General features: G+C 39.7%; 1 protein-coding gene across 1 annotated transcript in view; it reads left to right on the top strand.

Annotated features, from left to right (window-relative positions):
- uba7 (ubiquitin-like modifier activating enzyme 7) overlaps nt 1-24554 on the top strand; it is an 80693-nt gene that overhangs the window by 3027 nt on the left and 53112 nt on the right. The window contains exons 5-22 of the mRNA XM_015347304.2: nt 307-413; nt 1851-1941; nt 3646-3778; nt 3887-3984; nt 4255-4401; nt 5087-5248; nt 6291-6401; nt 7200-7280; nt 9095-9250; nt 10777-10942; nt 11662-11858; nt 13648-13712; nt 16798-16993; nt 19102-19176; nt 19886-20075; nt 20188-20276; nt 21744-21836; nt 24208-24399. Of these exons, the coding sequence (XP_015202790.2) occupies nt 307-413; nt 1851-1941; nt 3646-3778; nt 3887-3984; nt 4255-4401; nt 5087-5248; nt 6291-6401; nt 7200-7280; nt 9095-9250; nt 10777-10942; nt 11662-11858; nt 13648-13712; nt 16798-16993; nt 19102-19176; nt 19886-20075; nt 20188-20276; nt 21744-21836; nt 24208-24399 (2349 nt within the window). The remainder of the gene's footprint in view (nt 1-306; nt 414-1850; nt 1942-3645; nt 3779-3886; nt 3985-4254; nt 4402-5086; nt 5249-6290; nt 6402-7199; nt 7281-9094; nt 9251-10776; nt 10943-11661; nt 11859-13647; nt 13713-16797; nt 16994-19101; nt 19177-19885; nt 20076-20187; nt 20277-21743; nt 21837-24207; nt 24400-24554) is intronic.

Genomic DNA, 24554 nt, shown 5'->3' with positions numbered 1-24554 from the left:
AAGAATTGAGAAGCAGGTTCATTGTACAGGGCACAGAAGTGAATCCTAGAAAGTTGCCTCTATAATATTAGTTTAAAAGGATAAAAAAAGCCATGAGAAGGTTTAAACTTTCAGCCTCCAAACCTGAGTCAGTAAAGTCACACAGGACGTATTCTCAGAATCATGACTTTTCTTGTTTAATTATCCTCAGTCAGGTTATCTGTTCCCTTTTTTAAAAAGTGTGTGAGGGATGGCTGGTATTTCAGTGACGAGTACAACAGTACAGTGCTGAAGTAGTATTCTAAAAAGCCCCCTTATCTTTGGCAGGTGGTGGTCCTCACCAATTCCTGTTTGGAGGAACAGCTTCACATTGGGAGTTTCTGTCACTCAAATGGCATTAAATACATTGTAGCAGATACCAAAGGCCTGTGTGGGTAAGGACGATGTTAGTCATTGTCTTTTTATTATTGCTTATAATACAAACCCATAACCTCATTCCACAAACCTGAAACAGGTAAGCTTTAACACAAATTCTAACTATAAATTAACTAAAAATTATGGAGGTACACATGCATTCAACATGCTGAATTTACTGTAATTTCTCAGTCTCTGGATTCCTCATAACAAAGGAGACTTTTCTTCACCTAAGTCAAATCTGCTTAAGGAGGACTGAAGGTAACTTGAATTTTGATAGTTTGTTCAACAAGTGATGGCTTTAATATTATCGGAATGGACTGTCTGTTTGATACAGCTTTTTAAATACCCTTACAATTAAATATTGTAACTGTTAAGATTATACTGTTGTAGTGAGTGACTTATGAAATGAAGAAACTAAGATTTAAATTATGTAATATTCAACAAATCTTTTTATTTCGAGCTGATCCATTTTTCATATGTTCAGAATGGTATTAAAAGAAATTGAAGAAATTGGATAGAGCTTTTCATCCCAAAGGACCCCAAAGCACTTTATAGTCATAGATAGGCACACTCTTCATATCTCACTGAACTGCAAGGACACACCAGGGATAGTATCAGGAAAAAAGCTAGGAAATTGTCCCACCTATTAATTAATAATTCCTTACACTTACTGTATGTAGTGCTTTTCTGGACACTCCACTCAAAGCTCTTTACAGGTAATGGGGACTCCCCTCCACCACCACCACCAATGTGCAGCCACCTTGATGAGGTAACAGCAGCCACAGTGCGCCAGTACGCTCACCACACCTCATCACACCAGTGGGGAGGAGGACAGTGATGTACAAAAATGTGAGACAGAAGAAAGGAAACAACGTTTCAGTTGTGGAGCCTTCTTGGGCTCCTTGAGCTCACACTCGAAGAAGGCTCCACAGCCGAAATGTTTCCTTTCTTCTCTTTTCATCATGGAATAAACCCATTACCTGTTTTAGGACTGTACATGGTCCATATCTTGTCACCCTCTATAGATGGGAAATCCCTCTTTGTTCCTGTGGGATAGAGCAAACTATACAGCACATTCTAGAGAACTGCTCAATCCACAGACTCAGAGAGGACTGCACACCCTCAACACAGCTGGACCAGGACCTGTCACTTGGCTCAAGGGCTTTGTATTTACTAAGTAAAAAAAAATCCTCTCTTCCTCATGGTACAATTGCATAACAGGGGAAACAGTGTCACCTAGTGGTCTATCTTCACCACTTACAGCTTTTCACATTGGACACGTTTCCATTAAGGTCTCCCATCCCAGTACTGACCAGCCCCAACATTGCTTCGCTTCTGAGATCTGACAGTATCTGGGAAGAAAGTCGTAACACTGCCTGCATCCTGGATAGTGTTCCGGTGCAGCAGATATTAAACCGTCTTTGACATTTGTTTGTCTTCTCCTTCCTTTGTAGACAGTTGTTCTGTGACTTTGGGGAGGAGTTTGAGGTGACAGATCCTAATGGGGAACCACCAGTTTCAGCCATGGTTGTTCATGTCTCTAAGGTACTGTATATAAAAATAGCAAAAAGAAATGGTACATATCTCCACAGTTCCTAGTAATACGAAACACTGGGGTTTCAAAACTGCTTTGATAGCAACATAAAAACAAATTCATCCTCAGATCACGCTGTGTCTAAAGCAAAATGGTTTTCAGTTACATGCATGTGGTTTTGCTAAATCTTATTAGCAATATTCTTCACATATAAACCCAACCTAATGCGGATACCAGGTTATAAGAATCCAATCCTGACAATTGGGGATTAAGAGGTTCTGAATCTTGATACAGACCGGTATTGTACTTTTTTTATTATTACATGTTATACAAACCCTAAACCCCATTTCATAAGCCTGAAACAGGTGAGCTTTAAACAACAAATATTTGAAATATTGAGGTACCAGAATTCAAAATTCTGAACTTTTATAATACAAACCTACAAACAATTCAATTTAAAGACAATTTAAAATGTCTTTCGTTATTAATTGCATTTATAACTATAAAGGCAGCAGGTACCTTATTTGTATTTTTCTTGTAGTAAAACTTGCAATATTACATGAGCAGGTGAGTGGTTTGACTTCATGATTTCCTGTTATTTCTAAGCAAATACAAGCAAGCTGTAAATGGTTTCTGACAGTTTATTGTCTGCATGTCACTACCTTGACAATGTTTTTAAATGTTTATTGTATAATGTAATTTCTCACAGTTTTCCAAGCACTTTCAAGGGAAATTCCCGTTCAGAGATGCATGAAACATATTTCAGAACTAGTTATTTGGACAAAGGTTTTGAAATACTTGACAAAAGGGAGAAATCGCTGAACACAATCCTGTGGGACAGTTAACGGAATGTAAGGAAGTTTATTAAGGTGACAGATATGACATCCATTGTGTAAAAAGGTAGATCCTTTTCATGTTTTATGTGCTTCAGGATATTATGTTAGTCAAAAGCAAGTGGTCTACTTTTCATAATTTTAAGTAAATATGCATAAGCAAAGGCATGAAGTAAAATGAAAAAAAATCATTTTCTGTGATGTCAATCTAGAGCCTGCATTTCATAAAAAAAACTGAAGTGGATAAAAATGCTATATAATGAGAATTTTATCAGCTGCCCTTGTCTGAGTTCATAAGACTCCTTCAAAACTAAAAACGAACTTTGAATGTCTGATCTTTTTATCAGTCTTGCAGCAGCCATCGAATGGCATTGATGAGTACCATTGACATAGTGAACTTTGTTTTCATGTTTTGCAAAACAGATAGGGAAAACTTTTAGATAAAGAAAATGAAGGGAGTTGCAGTGTCATTCCCTCAACAGAAACACATTAGTCTTCTTATAGCATATTCGTCTGCTGTTTCTCATTATGTGAAGGCAATAAACATTCTCCCCAGTTAACAGTGCCATAATTACTATGTTTCACTTGGTTTATACTGATGTTATTAGAATTATTTCATTGTAATTGCTGTAGAATAAAATAACTGGGCAATTCCTGATTACTCTTGTACTTGATATTAAGATAAAATCAGGTTTGCTGGCAAATTAACAGTAGTGTATTCCTTCTTTGACATTATGGCTACAATAATCTAACCCAGTCATTACATGGTTGTGAAGTTTCTGTAACATAAAGTGGTGTCTTATTTCAGGTGGAGTAAGGTGGGTTTATTGTGGGGGAGAAAAGGCTGTTTTACATTTGGGGAACCATACGGGTGTATTTTAGGGCAACCCAGGAATAGTGACCTGCATGGATGAGCAAAGACATGGATTCCAAGATGGTGATCGCGTGACGTTTTCCGATGTCTGTGGCATGACGGAGCTCAATGGCCTCGGGCCAGTTGAGATCAAAGTCTTGGGTAAGTGTATACATTTCCCCACTTGATCCTAAGGAGCGTCATGAGATCTTTGCAGTCCTGTTACAGATGGCACAATATGGGAGTTTGTGTGTCTGTGTTGTTTTCCAGGTCCTTACACATTCAGCATTTGCGATACCTCAGGCTTCTCTGAGTATGAGAGGGGAGGTGCTGCCACAGAGGTTAAAAAGACAAAGAAACTGAGCTTTGTAAGTACTGATTAGGGGTTGAAATTCTGATTTCAGCGTCAATTTCTCATCTTATTTTGCCACAGTGTTCTGGATTACGACAGAGAGACAGTGACTTATTGAGGGATTATGCTGCCTGTCACTCAAAAACATAAAAATTCCCCAGGAGACTGCAAAAAGGCAGTTTTAAGCAGAAGCTGTGGGCCATTGGACTGAATTACTATAGCTTGTGTTGTCCCATCATTGTGTACTAATTCTGTTCAATGTCCTGCTTTTCCCTCTCTCTCATAGAAACCCATAAACGAAGCTCTAACTCAGCCTCAGATCACTGCGACTGATTTGGGAAAGTTGGAACGTCACCAGACACTGCACGTTGCTTTTCAGGCTCTCCACCGGTTCATTAAAGATTCAGGCAGACTGCCTAAACCAAGAGCACAGGTTAGCGTTCTAGCTGAAGCTGTGAAAATTTATTTCATAAGTGAATTATAACAACATTTATAACAATTTCCAATTGGCCCCTACCAATCATGGCCTCCTAATAAATCCCCCTCTATGAATTGGCTACATTACTCTGCTCTCCTCCCCACTGATAGCTGATGTGTGGTGAGCGTTCTGGCGCACTATGGCTGCCGTCGCATCATCCAGGTGGATGCTACACATTGGTGGTGGTGGAGGGGAGTCCCCATTACCTGTAAAGCGCTTTGAGTGGAGTGTCCAGAAAAGCGCTATATAAGTGTAAGCAATTATTAATTATTATTATTATTAACATACAGTAAGGCGATTTGAGACCGAATATGTTTTGTTAAACGAGTAACAGATAAGAACACTGCTGCATCTTAACTCCTTGCATGATGGTTTTTCTGTAGTGCCACAACTTGATATTCGAAATTTGATAACTGTTCCATTGACTCCAATGGAGGGAGTTCTTTGAGATACTGGCATTCAGGTAAAAATGAATGATCTGAAATGGTTTAAAGCGTAATTTTTGAAATTGAAAAGTACATTCCGCATTGCCGAGCCTGCAGTACTTCACTTTAATAAAAATGGCTTGATAAGAAAAAGATCCAATGCCTTTTTTTCATTCATAAGCTTTCATACACACTTTCTTTTTTGGCTTTTTAAGGGTGACGCAGAACGGTTGCTTGCATTGGCAAAGGAGTTGAATGCGGATGTCCTGAATGAGTTAGATGAGCACGCCGTGCGCAAGCTGGCATTCACAGCAGTGGGAGATCTGAGTCCTGTCAATGCCTTTATTGGAGGTTTGGCAGCCCAGGAAGTCATGAAGGTTAACGTTTTAACCTTGTTACACCACTCTCTGCAACACTGGGGCAGTTTGATTACAAACCATGAATAATGTTCCAGTCATTTCACATTAAAAAAAATCTGCGAACTTAAATGGTTGTTTGAAAAATGTAATAAGTAAAAGTTTTAAAATTGTAGCCATGGCCAGATGTTTGAGTGATCATTGGCAAGTAATGGGAAGCATATATATTGTTAGCAAAATGTCAAGGAAATATAAAACACAACACAGCTTTTATGTATGTCAGACGTCTTTATCAAAATTAAAACTAAAAACCCTTGTGATTCTGGAAAATAAGTCTGACTGCAACAGTCTGTACAGGATGTGCAATCCCGTAAGAAATTATCTTTCCTGTAAAGGAAATTTTGAGTTCAGTCTGTTCCCTCATATTTTAATGTGGGTTAAAACTATTAAGCCTTTACAGAAAGCATTATCACGGCCACAGTGTACTCTTAGTAATCCTTATACTGCAAACTGGAACCTCTTTCTGTACATGCCACATCATTTTAACAACACTCTTAGATCAATATACAGTGAGCAACTCACAATTTTAATGACAAAAACAGTGAAAAGAGTGAGAAGTTCAACGTATCAAATTACAATTTCTGGTGATCTTTTCCATGTTATCACTTTTTTAATTACTTGAATTTTAGGATTTTATTTTAGACTGCCTGGAGGCAGTCCTCCCTACAAGATATGATGGTGTGATTGTACCTCTTTGATTCAGCATATAACTAAGACACAGTCTGCAATGGGAAAGTAATGCCCACTGTTAGACTTGGCAGGAAGTGTTGTGTGTTTATTTCCTGTTTTGGTTAGCTCCCCCAGCTGTGCCTACTATTCCTTTCATGAATGCTTTCTTATGGGAGATAGAATAATTTTCCAAACTGGGACAAGACCCAGCGTAAAGTTGGTGAACATTTTTTATGCACTTGAACTTCAGACATGTTCATAACGTTCTCTGCAAATGTGCCCTTCTATTCTGAACTGTGGTGCTTTATTTCAGTGTTATTATGTCATTCCACAGGCCTGCAGTGGAAAATTTACCCCACTGTATCAATGGTTGTACTTCGATGCTTTTGAGTGCCTGCCGGAGGAGGACGAGGAGTTGATTCTGACAGAGGACACCTGTGCCCCTGTGAGTTCCCTGTTCACTGTATTACAGGTCTCTGGTTGCAGGGGAAAATCCTTACGGAATTTGTTTTTATGCTGAATAGTGGTGTTTGTCCAAATATACCATGACCAGCAAAAGGAATGGTAGAGCAAGGCACCTGAAGTGAGATAGCTGGGATATAAAGTCATCAGATATGCATGTCATGTGACCGTCATGATGTTCCAATAACTTCTCAGGCGTGTTAATGCTACCTGTGTCTTGTCTCCAAATGTATGTGATTTATAATTCAGAATATCTCATATATAATAGATATTTAGTATTATCATTTAAATATCTAGCTAAAAGTTTAGAATATCTTACAAACGTTTTTGTAATTTCAGAACTATTTATTGGATAAAAAAGATCATCTTAGTGCGTTATCAAGTGATAATTACAGCATAATGCACGTCTGTAGAGAGGACCATGATATGCATCCCAAGCATGTTAATTCCTGGCTATTTCCAAGATTCCTACTTGCTCTGCGCAGTAATGGTCTGAAATCTTTTGATAGAAGTGGGGATTAATGAAAGTGATCTGTTTAGTACTTCAAAGTTTTTTGCCATGGCATTTTAGGAGAGTGCTGCTCACGAGCACAGTTCTATCTGGCATCTTTGCTGAAGATGTTAAAATCCCAACCCTGCGCTTGAATTATTTCTTATTTTATGTTTACCGGCATGCACAAGTTTTTTTTTCTACTTTCTTCCTCCTGTAATTATTTTTTAAATGTCAGGAATTATTTCCCGATTAGGTAACAGGTTTGAGTGTAGAATGCTTCTCTTTCAGCGGGCCTGTCGTTATGATGGACAGATCGCTGTGTTCGGTTCTGCTTTCCAGGAAAAGCTTGCCCAGCAGCGCTACTTTTTGGTAAGTGCATTTCTGAGGAGTAACCACCAGAGGGCTCTCCTGGCATAAAAAGTAAATTAGAATTAGAAGTTGTAGTGATTTGCTACATCAGGGCTGTCATTTGTGTTGATAATGATACACTCAGGAAGTGACTCTGATTCAGGTGGAATTTCCTGTTAACGTTTTATTCTGACTGAGTGATGAACATTTATCTCTGCCGAGCAATGAAACCTTGGCACCAAGGGTCTCTTTGTTTGGATTCATAGAAGTGATTTGTTTTGTGCTAAAAGCTTTTTTTTTTCATATTGGAGAGAGAGAATGTGATATCTGCAAAATGGCACACATGTATGTCACAAATAAGTCTTTTTATATACACTGATGGAAAAAAGAAACGCAACACCTCTTCCTCCACACTCTGGCCCTCCCGTCTGCGTGGAACAGGCTGAAGAGTGACTCGTCCATGAATAGGTCCTGGTGTCACTGCTGACGAGACCATCACAGCCTCTGTCTGGCTCAAGCCTGTCGGGTGTGACGTCTAGGAGGTGTGAGCAGAGGGTCTCTGACAGGTCGCCTTGCTCTAAGGCCAACAGCATGGAGCCTCACTGTTGTGTCACCGATGCAGGCATTGTGTTTGTCGGCAGTTTCAGCAGCAGTACGGGTGGCAGATCTGAAACGATCTCTCAGATGGACCAGTCTGATGTGTCGTTCGTGCTCTGGTGTGATCACTTGAGGGTGACCGGATGTTGGACAGTCATCTGTCCTGCCCGGACTGCTAAAGCCTTCTCTGCACACAGTGGAGCTCCATAGTGTCCACAGTCCATAGTGTCCGGCAATGCTGGCACATGACATGCCTGCCTGCAGCATGCCAATGGCCCTCTTCCTTGCTTCTGGTGACATTCGAGGTATTATGGAATGCACAGAAAACAGACTAAGTTTTCTTAGTTTGGCCTTTTTCTTGCAGTGACCTAAGCTTTGAATTAAGGCCTTTTTAAAGGTGGCCTGATCAGGCATTGTTCCACCTGGACTTTGTTGGGTAGAAGTGCACCTAATGAGCTTTCGTGTGTTTGGAAGTTGTAATGCCTCACTGCACAAGCTGTATTGCTGGTCAGAGGGCTTAGAACAAATTGACAACTTTTGGTGAAAGTACATAAGCTATAACTATAGTATTCTCATTCTAGAAAATGTTGCATTTCCTTTTTCCATCAGTATATAAATGAACCTTTAAAAGGTTACTGACTGTAGCACAAGCCCGTTTCTGTCTGGGTGTCCCCCTTTTGGCAGTAGAAAGCAGGTGAGTGCTGATGGGAGATCGACAGGAGCACGCTCTATCTGGGCATGATGGGGATATTGTACAGGATATTCTTGGACATTGTTCTGGTCTCCATGCACGTCTGCTGATACCAGTCCATCATTCAGCACAGATTGCTCCTCATGACTTGGGTGTATTTAATTCTTGTAGATTCTTACAGTCCCATACAGTATAAATTAGACTGTGTTGCCATTGTGAATCCCAAAGAAAAACAGAGGGTGAAAAACAAAATGTATTTAGAATTGTAGGTTATCACTGTGCAAAAAATGTGACACCTTAGAATGGGATCCATGTCTCAAATGAAGTACATTTTAAATTATATAAATTTTTTTCTACCTTTTCTGATTTATGTTTAGTTAATATTCAATAATTAACATTTATATCATCTAAATAAACTGCGGTATGAACCTTTATCAAAACAATGTGATTAGCAGTGTAACACACAAAGCATATTTTAAAAATACTTGCAAGAATTTTTCTTTTTGCGAAACGTCTGGCTTGTCTTGACGAATTAAACCCTGTTTAGGTGGGAGCGGGTGCCATTGGTTGTGAGCTATTGAAAAGCTTTGCCCTGATTGGCCTGGCAGCTGGAAAGGGCGGGCACATCACTGTGACTGATATGGATTCCATTGAGAGGTCCAATCTGAACCGACAGTTCCTGTTTAGGACTGAAGACATTATGGTAAAAAATATATATATATGAGTGTTCGTTCTTCTGAGGTGCAGAATACAGCATTAATCTTTAAAGAGGGTTTTTTTTCATAAACTATAAATGTGCACCAAAAAAATCACTTTTCAAATCTTCTGCAACAAGTATGGACAACAAGTTACTAATTTCTAGAGATTGCACGGAGAAAAGAGTTTTATTTATAAGTCGTAATATTTATGAATGATTTGAACTAAAGTGTAACATAGCCTTAGGAATTAATAGAGAAATGTTGCTCTCATTTTTGACAGGAAAGTAGTAATCCCGAAAAGGAGAACTAGATTTATCCTGACTTAAAGGTCCTGGAGTTTTAGTCCATGTGCAGCACACATTTGTCAACATTGAGCTGTACATTAATCCTCAGAGCCAGATATTCTCACATTGGTGATTATGATCTTCTTTTCATAATCTGTTAATTAAGTCACCCTTTTCCGCAAACTGCAAGGATACATGAAGCAAAATGGCTGTAGATTGACTAAACTGAAATTGTACAACAAAGAAACTACTATGCATTTCAGTCTTGTTTATTTCTTGCAGTTCTTGGGTCAGATTGCATTTCTTTTTCCCCTACAGTTTTCCCACAAACTGCTATTATTAGAACCAGGAAAATGTCTTTCAGAAAGCATGTGCCCTCGACTGCTGTCAGCTTGAACTGTTTTATACCACCAGTTCACAGTAGAGGATCTATGATTAAATATTGATAGCTGTTTTTTGGTTCTTCTGGGTCTTAATTCTAAACCTTTGGTTAATCTTTGTGTTGTCAGTGAGGGTTTGTTAAGTATTTGTGTCAAAGGTTGCTGATAAGGAGAAGAAGTCAGAAGTCGTCTTTCAGTTTTTACCAGCGTATCGCATTGCATGCAATTCCAGTTAGCTTCTTTTTGAGATCACACTCCTACTGGACACTACCCCCCAACTCACTCAAAAGTCTATTTTTTATGACCCCATCTGGCCATGTCTCTTGAGTAAGAAATGTTTGATCCATGTTGGTTTTATGGGTCTGTCTCTCTTTCCTCCTCAGACATGCAGACTGTTGTCTCTCACCAGTCTCAGTGACATACAATGTTGAATTTCCTTTTGTTTGCATTTCTGTAACATGCAACTGAGGAGCAGCTGTGTCCAGCTTACATATTTAAATCAATATCAAACATTCAACTCACATCAAATTGAAAATGCAGATCATGGTTTGCTGTAGAAAGCTGAGAGATTCTAGACATCGTTACCCTGTGAAGGTCTCTTTCTTTTACCAACAGCCTCCTTGCCTTGTTTTTCCATCAATGTGGTAACATTGCTACATTCTGTTTTCTCGAATAAATTGTTCTCTAGGTATCTCTCAAACAACAAGCCCGCTTATTGATTTCAATCATGTAACTAGTATTAAAATATCTGCAGTCACATTCATCTGCACTGCAGTGTTTTCATCAGGATGGCCTGGTGCTTATGCTTTTTCCTTTCCCTTCACCTGATATACCTGCTCTGTTCCACCATCTTCCTGTTCACCTCAGAAATCCAAATCGGAAACAGCCATCCAAGTGATCAGGAGAATGAATCCTGCTCTCCACATCACGGCCCATCAGAACCGAGTAGGTCCGGAGAGCGAGCAGGTCTACGGACATGAGTTCTTTTCCCAACTCGATGGTGTTGCTGCTGCTCTGGACAACATTGAAGCCCGTGAGTCCTGATCCTGGTGTGGCAGTACTGCTGGTGTAGTTTAATACGCTTCTGACTGCTGTTTCAACACGTCAGGAACAGCAGAAAAAGCATATCTGCCACTGCAAAAGCAATGTTGTCAACTCAATACATGGCTTCAAGTTAAAACCTGACTTAAAAGTCTGCAAAAACAGGTTTTTATGTCTTTACACGGGTCTTTCTCACATCCCACCACATTGATGTCACCTCACTAATCTGTCTCTAAACCTGATATTGTTAGCTTTTATCTGAGCCACAGTAAATAAGGTTTACAGGTGACCTTAAAAAAGCTTTTGGTCCTCAGATATAAAAAAAGCTTTATTTAAAAAAAATGCACAAGAATAGATTAATAAAATCTCTTAACGCATGGATAACGTTAAGCTCCACGTGCATCAGAAGTCTGTACCAGCACCCAAGCTCACAAAATTTCAGATGGTATTTGCATAAGCATTCATAAACTTGAGAGAACGGTGTTTAACTACAGTAGCCACACTGACTTACATAAGCAATGCAGTCTCCGGCCCTTACAAGTCACTGTAAATTACTTGCTTACATCCTAGAAAATCGCTTGCTTTAAGCAACAATTAAAAAAAAAAATTATACCTGCCTACCTTTTTCTTCAACATTTTTAGCTGTCATGAATGCATTGCAATACACGGGATAACCTGCTGTCTTAATGCACACTCTTGCATGTTCTTTAGGAGTGTACGTTGATGGGCGTTGTGTTCAATACCAGAAGCCCCTTCTGGAAGGAGGAACTCTAGGTGCCAAGGGGCACACCCAGGTCATTGTGCCCTTTCTGACAGAACCTTATGGACCAGCTAAAAGTGGGTCCCAGAACTCATTCCAATTGTGCACACTCAAGAACTTCCCATATCGAATTGAACACACCCTTCAGGTAAGGTATATGCCTTTTTTACATCTAAATCTGTTTAAAAACATGTTGCTCAGTTCTCCTTGGCTGGATTGACAATTTCAAATTAAATAAAAGTGAGCTTCCAGTGACCTACAACAGCTCTCTTGAGTTCTACAGAGCACTTCTGTACCCCAGCATCGATGCCCTGCGCCTGAGCCTCTCACTGCAGAGCTTTTTCATAACTCAACAAGCCAGCGCAGGAGTCTGGGTTGTCAGGGCCTAACAGGAAATGTGGTCCAGCTGGTGTGCAGGTGCTGTTCACAACCTTAAGGCTTTGCAGGCCACATTGTTTCTACCTCAGAGAGAAAGAGCAACAAGGGGTTGCTTTCCAAACATGCCAGTGAAGAACTGTCAGCCATGCTAAGAATGCTTTTCTTTTTTATTCTTTTTCTGTTTGTTTTGAAAACATTGGTTTTTCAATGCTGCTTTCCAAAGAACAAATAACACAAAACCTTTACAGTTTTAAGCCAACTCTTAAAAATTCAAACTAGTTGTTTGTATTGATATCTTATATCAGCTTTCTTGGTGTGGTTTTGCTGCACAGTTACGATTTATTAATATCTTGGAACATATCCTTTGGGAGATGTGCGTCTCCAAAAGACCACCTGGTTGCTAAAATATTGAGGTTTTCCATTTAAAAGGATTTAGCTGCCGAATGTTTCTGTAACTTTTTTGGTACTTTTTTATTGCCGATTCTTAGGAGTTGGTTTTGTCTTAACTATGTTCTAAATAGGATTTTGTCTTCACTGTGCTGTTAGTTGTGGAACAAATGTTGTAATTGTGTCATTAACAGCTCTCTGGCAGCTGCAGTAAAGGTTCTAGCACTAGCGAAGCAGACACAATAAACACCTAATCACGATGCATGACAGCTATTACCTTGCATGGTAAATGCAGGCTGGCAGCAATTCCACCACTATCTTCACTCCAGACAGCTAATTGGTTTTCATTGTTACAGTAGTTCATTGACTTTTTTAACAATTTTTTGAGAATTTTATTATACACCTACTGAGTTCGGAATCTCCTGTTATGTGTTTGTCATGTCTTGGCTTACAGACATGAACCCTGTAACTGCATACAGGGGAAATACGTGTAAGCAGTGTAGGCTCCTATCTGCCTGCCTTTGACCCACTCATATTTTGACATGTCACAGATTAGGCATCCCCCCTGCTGGATGTCAAAGGGGGGTTCTATACATCCAGGATCTGAGAGAGCCGTAGCCATCAAATCTGAACTCTTCTCTCAGCAGAGCTCTACTAATTGTACAGAGACATTTGTGGAACCATGGTCACAGCACAGTTGGCTGGTGACTTGGCCCAGGTTTGAACCCATAATGCCTGCATCATAGTGCTTGACATACTGTATGCTGAGGCAACTGCCTTACAGGCTAAGCCACTTAGGATCCCAGAGTTCCACCAATAACTGATCTTAACTTTTGTGTTTGATAGCATAAAATAAATAGTGTTGGGGATGGTAGCAAAAGAGATTTCAAAGAGAGCAAGGCATTTTCAGACATCTCTAATTCAGGGACAGTCAACCCCGCTAGGTATTGGGTTATGGGTTGCATGTGAGTTATTCACTTAAGCGGTTTAGAGAGCATTTGAATTGAAGACCCTAACTTTCTACAGCTCTTAAGGGCCACAGTTGTTTAATTGTATTGAACAAAATAAATGTCATAAAACTCTTGATTTCAAAGACTTAAGGCCTGCTACTGTATGTTGCGTCTCTCCAGGGCTTGTCATTTGTGTTCCTAATACATTTCCTGTCTTCCTAGTGGGCCAGAGACCAGTTTGAAGGGCTTTTCAAGCAGCCAGCAGAAAATGTTAACCAGTATCTTAGGTAAATGTGTTTTTTTTAATATTGTTATTCTTAATTATATTCATAGAGGCTGAGTGTTCCGTAGTCATTAAAAAAGCTAGATAGTGTCACAGTTGAAATACTGCAGATATTGTATGCTTTCGCCATACATTCTTGACATTACATCAGGATTTGTTCTGAATTTGGACTTTTTGGCAACCTTACTCTGGTTGCAGACTTTATATACACACCCAGTTTGGAATCGCTGCTGTTTAAGATTAAGCTTCACAACTTAAACAACTGTGCCCCACAGGAAGAAGGAGGACCAACAGATTTGCTTCTACAGCACGTCCATCTGTCAAAGCCATTCATCTTTTGACATGCTGCAAGTTTCACAGTGCCCTGCTTGAGATTTAGCACCAATTAGGGGAACAGAATGTCATTGCTGGTTTTCAATTGCTTTGTCTTTAATTTTAGTTAAATACCATTTTTCATTGTATTTAATTTATTTGCCTTTGCTGTGCTGTATGTTGTTTCAGGTTTACATGCAGTTCTTTATTAAACGTTGTTTATGTGATGCTATACCAATTAAATGTGTTTCCATAACCACAGAAAGGGTAGGTCAGTGTTTCTCCAACTGGGCCCAAATGACAATTGAAAGGACTTGTTCAGCTCCATTCTCATGCAATCCTGTATATTCCTAGAGTGTTTAAGGATGAACTAAAATCTTTTTTCTTTATTTCCTGCTTCTACGATTCAAAACAAAGCATTCTGCAGTCGTCTGTTGTATATGCAGGCCATGTGTGGATAAGAAATGGCATATCATGGCATGTTCAGTCAGCTACTAGAGACCAGGGAGTAAACCCTAGCCAGCATTCTAGAATGTCCAATGGAACCCAACCTGCATATCTTTGGGAAATGGGATGAGACCAGAGTGACTGGCAAAGACCTATTTGAATCTATGAGTGTCATGCAAATTCCACACAGATGGGTGTCTTAGGTTAGAATTAAACACAGGACCCTGAAGCTGTGAGGCTGTCCACCAAGGCAGCATGCCACTCTATATAAAGAGGACTTGGAAGCACTAGTCAATGAGAGAAGGACTGAGGGGATGAGGTACTGGCATTGCCTACACTGTTCCCTCCATGCATACAAGCACGATATTAATCTAATTTGTCAAAAAAACACATTTAAAAAGGTTTTGCAGGGCATGATTCAATAAATCTTCTGATAGCATTGTTTTTTGAAACAGATGTCCCTCACTTAATTTGTGCCGAGCTGAGCATTTGAAACCCACAGGTTGCAGAGGACATTGTTATTAAATAAGCCTGCTCATTATGACCTATAATTAATTTATGTATGGATTTAATTTGGAGCAAGCTGGAATTGAAAAGCATGTCTTTCAGGTAAAATGGGAGATGACGTACAGTAATACTGTTGACCCATGTAGCGTTAAATCCATCGTCCGGGTAGTTCAGACAGATAATATAGGTGAAGAATTATTTGGCTGGTTTGTGGTAAATGGATGTGGACTATCAGAAATGGCAGATTGTTTTATACTACTCCTGATCTGTGCTCAAATTTAATATAACACCTATCTTTGATAAACTCTGTCTTATGTACTGTATCCTGTTGGCTCCCAGCTGAGCCAGAAAGAAGTCATCACCCCTTTCCCCAACGTTGCCAGATGAGGCGATAAGATCTCTATATAAGCCTTATAAATCAGTCCAACTCTACCCAGTCTATTCTCATTAAGGGCCTGGTTTGATTCATAGTCTGTAATTGTTTTTGTAGACTTGATAAATCTTAAAAAGATAAAACATGACCCACCTTAAAAGGCAAGAACCCTTCACTAGGCCAGCGAAGCCGTCGCAGGGAGAGCCAGGGATTACAGCACGTCCAGCTCCAGACATGTCCAGATAAATTTAATGGGCAGACTTCCCGGTGGAAAGCAGTGAAATACATGAATAAACCAGAGTTCTGTTTTCATAACTAGTCTCTGTCACTTAACCCTTTTCTGCCCCACAGAGGAAGGGAATCTCTTCCGTGTGTTGCCCCGCGCAGACCTCAAACATAATTAGAGTGGCTCTTCTGTCACAGTTTAATTCAATTGACAGTCCAGCATTTAATGCACTGTTGGTTTTAAATCAGCTGTACAGCATGTTCAGAACCACTTACATTACCTGTGTCCTGGAGCCACCTTTTGGATTTTTTTACATTGAGAATTGAACTTTCTCACCAGAAATCAAAGTCTCTAAACTTTATACAGAATGATAAAAAGAAATTAGATGTGGGGGTGGGGTGGGGGGGAGGCAATAAAATTTGAAGTCTGTTTAAATTTGATGCAGATGAAGCAGGTCTATCTTTAGTCCCAGCAAGAGCAGAGGGGTTTAAGATGAGAAATATGTTACTAACCAGATGACAGGCAAATCTGCTCTGCTTCCTGTTTAGGCCTCCGAGTGTAAACATCTGCAACTAATTTAGTTTTACTTTCCCCCCGTGCTGTTTAAAGTAAAGGCTGACTGTTTATAGAGAGTGAGTTGAGGAACCCCTGCGCTCACACTGGACGTGGAGAAGCATGTGAATGAGGCAGATATCATCGAGGGAGTCGTATCTTGGCCAGATTGTTTGGCGCTTGAGTTTGCTGAGAACTTATATGTATGGAGACCTTGGTTCTCGTTCCCAGCTCCTTGGCAGACCCTGTTAGCCTTTTTCTCATTCATTCTCCTTCAGATTATAGTGTAAATCCCCATCAATGTCCCGGAGACATTTGGTGACAAATTAAATGCATCACCTCTCCCACCACTTGTCCCCATTACTCAACAGTACATCTACTATATGTTTGCCTCTGCTACTCTCTGTGCCAGTGCCTCAGTTCTTGGCAACTGAAATTCACATTCTGTGCTGTTATTGCTGTGCCTAATGTCTCATTTATTTTACAGTTGCTTTTTCAATCAATATAAACTATATAAGAGAAGAGGTGCTGCTGCTGCTAAGGATTTATGTATTGCAATCTCGGAGTTCTGCAGCAGAAAAACAAAATCGAGCAAATGTCTATGAGTCAGTCAGATCAAAGTTGTACCCTGTGGTGTTCTGTGTGCTTGATGTGTGTCTGTGTTGCCCCCAGTGACCCTGGCTTTCTGCAACGAACTCTGAAGCTGGGGGACACAGAGGCTCTGGAGATTTTGGAGGGAGTGTACAACAGCATTGGGGAGCAGCGCCCACAATGCTGGGAGGACTGTGTGAGCTGGGCCCGGCGGCACTGGGAGAGTCTCTATAATAATGCCATTCTCCAGATGCTGCACTGTTTTCCTCCAAATGAGGTAAAGCTATCTGCACACCATCCACTAAACATAAGAGAATAAACACTTACAATTTTTAGACAGGAGATGGCACTGCATGCTGTGCAGTTGTCCTGCTTTCAAAACCAGAGGGCATTTCCTGTTTACAGAACAATCAGAAGTCATAGTGATTAGACCTCAAATGGTTTTTGAAAGATTACATTACATATAACATTCTAAGCCATTTTACTTATTTTGTGCCCTATTCAATTTTGCCACCTTCATTATTTTATTGATGATCAGCAAGATTGATAAGGTGCTGGTTCTATTGAAATGTACTGCAGTGGAGTGGAACAGTCTGGAAAGCCACATGTAGAGTAGTTACCAGGCATTGAAGAAACTCAAAAAGTGCTCTAAGCAATGAAGAAAGAACTCGCCTTGAATAGTGCCAAAGTTACTAGAAAGTTTCGGGTTAAGGTATTGCAGAGGTATGAGTACCTGCTTGCTGTTTTTTTTTACACGGGAGTGTTTTTAGTTGTAATTCTTAGGTCATACCATATAGAGTACCAGAGCTCTTTATCTCAACCATGTTTTTTAGCATTGAAAGCACTCTTAGGGAAGATTGTAAATATACATAAAACGCAGAATTTTTTAATTTGCTCAGTATTTAATAACATGTTACTACTGCCATGAAGTGCCTTTCCCCTCTAGCAAGGAACATAAGCCCTTTCCAAAGAGCTACGCTTGGCCTTTCAACATTTCAAATTAATGTGCTTGTTCATTTCCCTTAAGCCACATCATTGAATTTTGGATGTCAAATAATAGGCGTCTGCTTCTAAGAAGCAATAAAATGCTGACTTTAATAGAATCCCAGGAGAGGAGGTAATAATAAAGAAGGAACATCAGTTTAAATGAACTGACGGGGGAAAATGGTTCTTTTGTTGTTGGTATTGTCATTGCTTTAAAGTTGGTTGGTTGAAATTGGATAGAGTTATCCAACAAAATACACATTGCAACATAAATGATTCCTGGTGGAATTTAATTTCTTAATAGAATACAATTTTTTAACATTATTTGCATTTCTTAATTGCAAAATGTAAGATCTCTATGGTTGTTTATTGCTTACAAAAAACTTTAACTGACTTTTTATCGATTCTCTACACAAGTATTTCTACATAGTCTTTAAGATTGTACATAGGCTCAAACAGAGGTGCACACCAAAACATAGACGGTGGCTATGCAGAGAATCATGAAGTTACAGTCATACAGGAGATGCAGAGTTATGTTGCCTTACAGTCTGTGCAGAACTGTTTGAGTAAAAAAAGAAAGCAAATATGGAATTTGTTTGGGGTTCAAATGACAATGAAATGACACATCATCATATGCGTTCCTTGTTCATCTCGTACAATTCTTAATGGATCTGTATTTGTGTTAATTATCTAAGTTTTTGTATTGTGTTGGTGCTCTTAATCTAAAGAGAAATGCATACTGTAGATCTCAGTCTACTCTAGAGTCAGCAGTGTTTGTAATGTACTGTCTCTCATCACTCCAGGTCAGTCGTCTTCAGCAGTAAGCAGTAAGGTCCTCTTAATCAGGAATCTGCCAAGATAACCCTTCAGTGCACAGTAGCTAGCACACAGCAGGACAGAGTGTGACCATTGTGTAGGCCATTGTGTTTCTGCTTGTCTGGCAGATTATACTGTAGCTTTCACTGCCTCTTTTTGTGGTAGAGTGTTTAACCTCTGTTCCTTTGTCCAAAGACAAATTGTTGGATAGTCTTAATTGTCTGTTGTATTGATAGTATTGCTTATCTGTTGCATTCCTCAAAATGTTTAATGCAAAAAAGTCCCTACTAAATTAATTGAGCACATATATTATGGATCCAGCTACATAATGTATCATACTGTATATATTTATAATATATATTATAAATTAAAAGAAAAATAAGTTTTGTTTTTTTGTTTTCCTGTTGAATCCAACTGTATTAAATCAACATTTGCAAACAGAGATAATAAATATCAACTTCCGAATCAGGCATTTTGGCCAGCTTTTGCATATTTTCTAGCGAAAATATTTTGCAGTTGTGTGAAAAGGAAATATTTCTTTTTATTTCTCCCTGCCTCTTCCTAATTCTCTCTCTTCTCTCTCAGAAAACAAGCTCTGGTCTGCCCTTCTGGTCAGGACCTAAAAGATGTCCTCATTCCTTGACCTTTGACCCCAACAATGTGAGTGTTATTCTATACAGAGGCTGGACGTGGATAGAATCCAGCAATTACCCCCATTGTACATGAAATATAAGATATCCAGCCAAGGAAAAAACTTGAATGTTATCAAAAAGTTAAGAATACACATGACTATGTTCATCACAACTTTTGTACACTTTATTATCATCAGTCTGTGACCGAAACATCATGATGAAGATTTCTGATCTGTCCAGTATTCTAGCTCATATCTCATAATTTAAGGGATCTTACTGTAGATTTAAAACTTGACGTTAATGAGAAAAGGATTGATTTCTGGTCTTAAAATGTGTGTGATATTCATACTGTACCTGAAACTGGTCAAGTAGAGAAAAGCTTCTTCAAGAGGCATAGACACATCAACACAGTTTTGGATTTTTCCACATTTTCCCTCCTTCTGAATTGTTTCTTCTGTAGTTGTCTTGAGTTTTGCTCTGCTTCAGGCCTGAGCCTGTCAGTCTCATGAGAGTACATTACATTATTCACAAATTATTGAATCTTTTTTAATTAGAGGCCACTGAAATGCTATGTCAAGATATTCGATATGGGATAATTGTGCTTTGAGATGTGAACCTTTTGATCCTGTTGTAATATGTCTTTTTTCTTCCAGTTTATTAGAGCTTTCAAGATAGTATTTTTATTTTCAGAACAGAAATGAGAATACATAGTTTTACTAATACATTCTGTTCTACAGACCACCCATATGGACTATATTGTAGCTGCAGCAAATCTCTATGCTCATACCTATCGTATTGATGGTACCAGAGATAGAAATGCCATTCTGAAGATCCTCCATACAGTCAGAGTGCCAGACTTTTCTCCCAAATCCAATGTGAAAATCCACCTTACTGATCAAGAGATGGAAGAGGACAAGGGGACAGTGGGTGAGTATAAGACAGCAAGAATAAGAACAAATGAGCAGTCTTTCTAAACATGACAGATTAACGTGCTGAGTGGTTGGAATGAATATGCTTTGCTTTGTCTTGCATTTTCCAGACAAAATCAAGCTGGATGAGCTGAGCGAGAAGCTGGCATCCCCAGAGACATTTAGTGCTTCCAAGATGTTCCCAGTGGAATTTGAAAAGGTAACTTTGAGGACATGGATCACTTAATATTTCAGTGCACATACTAATTGAGACATCTGTCGTTGCTGGACAACTGGAGAGTGCTGCAGTGATCTTTGTGCAAGTAGGATGGGATTTCTTCATCATACCGCAGTTTCATAAGCCCTGCTAAACCAAAACAGCTGAGGTCAGGTAGAGTATAACAGAGCTTCTTTTTGGGGGGGCTAAGCTGAACAGTACTGGATCTAGATCGACCCTAATAATACTGTTCTCTGGTTTGTACTTATTTCTTTGGTTATTTCTTATGTTCCCAAATACACACAGAGCAGAAACATAGTGCCTGTGGGATGTGAGCTTCCCTGACTAACAGAAAGGCAACAATGAGGTTAATCTTTTCATACATGGAGGGAGATCTGAATTAATTTTGGTTGTAATAAAAGTAGGATTATGAAAATGGCAAATAGCATAGACAGTCATAAATAAACTTGTTTTCCCAAAAGGTAGCATTAAAAACCTAGTTTTCAGGAAAGTGTTAAGCTGCATATAATTTGGGCAACCCAATATCTGTCTTAACCACCATTGATACAGCTTGTGGTTCTGCAGCGGTAACAGCTTTTTGAAGTCCTGTGCCCAATCTACCCTGCAGCGAGCGCTTCAAATACCTGTACTATTGTGCCAGCATTTTTATCCCTCGCCTTTAATTGAGAAGGAGTCCTCTGTTTTGGAGAAAAGAAAAAACCTGATGACGGAATGACGAGCCGTTCTTGAAGCTCTCTGTATCCAATTTCGCAGCAGCTGGGGTCCGTTTTCCTCACTATCCTCTGCCCCTCTGGCTCCGTCTTCAGTCTCTGACTGTTAGTTGACTGATGATCAGCTTGCTCACATTGGCTTCTGAATCGGTGTTGTAATGATCAATCCTGACCCTCACTGTTTGTGTCTTTTTACATTGTGTGGAAAGTGTCAGTTCCCATTTATAAGAATTAAGCATACATTTTATTTAAACTTTTGCCATTTTAGTGCCCACTGTGCACAGGATGGGCTGCTCAGTGTCACCGCTCTTTGGGGATATAACTTCCATCTGTTTTAAAAATTGTTTAGAAACACCAAACTAACTGTGACACAAAACTGGAATTATTCAGAAGAGCTAAAGAGCTTATTAAAATGAAAGTAAATCCCCTTTATAAGCACTCAAGATACATTGAGAAACTTTCCCTGTTTATTTCAGTTTTTTGGATTGCATTTGGCACTTCTGAAATCAAACGCATTAAAATAACCAAGCCGAAAGCACCAAGTATAAATGTTTACTTCATATTTGTTTTTTGTTTTTTTTTCTAATTAGAAATAAATGTTATGCTTTTGTAAAGAAAGGACAAAAACAAACTGAAATCTCCTGCTACGAGTTGGTTTTTGGTTGCTAATTAAGACCTTAAGGGCTAACTAAAGATTTAGCAAACAGCCTAATTTCTATGCCAAACCTTTTTTTTATAGGATGACGACACTAATTTCCACATGGATTTCATTGTTGCTGCATCCAACTTGAGAGCTGAGAACTATGACATCCCCCCAGCGGACCGCCACAAGGTGAGAACTCCATCATGGCATCACAGTGAGTGGTTCAATTCAGCCTCGGAAATGGACACGCATGTTGTATGAAAGAGCTATGAATATATACAACACCCTGAAAAGTTGGGGTTATTCCATATCTATTATTTTACTATTCTTTCTAATTGCTGTCTGACAACATAGTATTCTGGATCAAAGATAAGTAAGTACATGAACTATATTTGATCAGTAAGAACATTTTGTAAGTTCCATTTACCTTTTCCTCTTGTCTCTGTAGATTTCCAGTGTAAGATCAAAAAAACGTTTTAGGGAGCGCAAAGTCTAATTCCAGTACAAATAGTCTCCTATATTCTCAGATTCATATGAGAGGTTTATGGTGGGCCACTCATACTATACTATCTTAAGCTTTGCTTTCCCTTTACCTTCTGTGTCTAAAATTGCTATCATGGGGTTTTACCTAAACTAAATGTATAAAATCGAAAAATAATCTTTAAGCACTTTAACTCTTTATTAAACTCTTAAACATAGTCAATTTAAATCCTCAACGGACATAAATGTGACCTTAGATTTCCTCTGACAAAGAGATTGAGGATACCCTCCTTCAATCTGGCCCTCATTTGTCTGGTTTGGCAGTCATTCATTGTCTTCAGAGGAGAAGAAAACTGCAGACTGTGCACAGGGCTACACCCTCCATTGCTGTCTCTCAGTTGTGAGCTAATTCCTTTTCTTTCCCTGTCTGGTGCCTTGACTGAGTAAATGGAGAAGGACTGACTCCAAGCCCTTCCCTAATTGTATATCTGTGCAACACCTGCCCAAGCAGACCTGAAGATAAGAGGCTTAATGGTGCCGAGCTGTGGGCCCCTTATCTTCTTTATAAAGCTGAATTAATCACTATGTTTTACCTGTCCTCGGAGTGTAGAGCCGTGCCCCGTCTCCCAGTCAGTCATGCAGGTTGTCAGGGAGGGGCAGGTTGGTTCAGGTAGGCAGAGTTGAGGCGTGTGCTGCGCAGCACGTGGAGAGAGAGGTCAGGGCAGGAGGAGGGGGCTGAGGCGTGTGCTCTGCGGTGTGTGGAGTGAGGCCTGGATGGGGGGGGTTAGTTGAGCCGTGTGCTGTGGGGGGTGGGGGGAGATTGAGACAGGTACTGTGGGGTTGTATGAGGAGGGGGTATGGAGAGATTGAGACAGGTACCGTGGGGTTGTGTGGGGAGATTGAGACGGGTACTGTAGGGTTGTGTGGGGAGATTGAGACAGGTACTGTGGGGTTGTGTGGGGAGATTGAGACAGGTACTGTGGTGAGATTGAGACGGGTACTGTAGGGTTGTGTGGGGAGATTGAGACAGGTTGTGTGGGGAGATTGAGACGGGTACTGTGGGGTTGTGTGGGGAGATTGAGACGGGTACTGTGTGCTATGGATTAGTGTGGAGTGGCAGTGTGGAGGGGTTGAGAAGTGTGCTGTGGAGTGTGTGTGGGGGGAGTCTGGTTTATTCTCCTCGCGTGCCAACATGGATTGGGAAAACTGAATGGGAGGTTCAGAGGCAGATCACATTGTGCATCAGTGCTGTTGTGTCTGTCTAGGCTTGTCCATGGAAAGCCACGACCTATTTATTTTCCAGCAATACAGTTTGCACATCTCCCCAGGTGCTGAAGTTATTCAGCTTATGGTTTTGTTTGAATGTTTTCTCATAATTGTTTTTCCCCAGGAAAGCTGACCTGACGCAACTAGTTTATTTAGGCAACCTGTTAAGAACAATTACAGCTGAGGATTTTAAAAAAGGCAACACTTTTGTTCAAGAAGGCAATAGAAGTTCACAGACCCAGTTCTGTCTAGCATTTTCAGTATATATTTGATTTAGATCTTGTACAAATTGTTCATTCACTGCAATTGACTAGATAGAAAACCTTTTTTTTTTATTTTGAAAGTTGATTAGCTTCTTTTCTCCTCAGGCAAAAATTTATTTTTCCAAATTCAAGGATAACTGGTAGGTCAAATAAGGTCCAGCTGTAGTATTTATTTTTGGTAGCTTAAGGTTGCACAAAATATTCTAATAACATATAGCACAAATTACTTATCCATAGCCTATAATGTGCTTTGCCTTCTGAGGAATTTCATGTAAGATAATGAAGAAGGAAAATGTAAAGGAATGCACAAAGCAGTAATTTCAAATGCTGTTTTCATATTCGCTATTTAATAGTTGATGTTTATCCCACCAATAGGTTTGAATTTTATATCTAATAAAAGAGCAGGAAAAAATAAAACTGAGTGAAATTTATAGCGAATGTGTTGAATACTGTGAACTTGGGTCTTACTTTATTAAAATACAATGTATGGTATTATAGTGCTTTAGCACTTTTTACTGTGCAGTCCGTTACAGTACAGTATCTTTATGTAGAGCAAGCTGATTGCTGGACGGATCATCCCTGCTATTGCTACGACCACGGCTGCTGTGGTGGGCTTGATGTGCCTGGAACTGTACAAGATTGTCCAGGGCCACAAAAAGATACGCTCCTACCGCAATGGTTTTGTGAACCTGGCTGTCCCGTTCTGCGTTCTGTCCGAGCCTTTGAGATCACAGGCATTCACGGTGAGTATCTGCTGGCTGAGGCCTCGCTGTCACTGTTGGCAATTTGCTGGCTCACTATATTTTCACTGCCTCATAGAGGGCTAATGCAGGATTTCAGGAATCGAATGCTTGAAAAGTTCAAATGTCACTCTTTTATGTTCCAATATAACATCTCA

The sequence above is a fragment of the Lepisosteus oculatus genome, chromosome 4, assembly GCF_040954835.1.
Source record: "Lepisosteus oculatus isolate fLepOcu1 chromosome 4, fLepOcu1.hap2, whole genome shotgun sequence".
NCBI lineage: Eukaryota > Metazoa > Chordata > Actinopteri > Semionotiformes > Lepisosteidae > Lepisosteus > Lepisosteus oculatus.
Note: the sequence above shows the minus strand (reverse complement) of the source record. Positions and strands in the feature narration are given on the sequence as shown.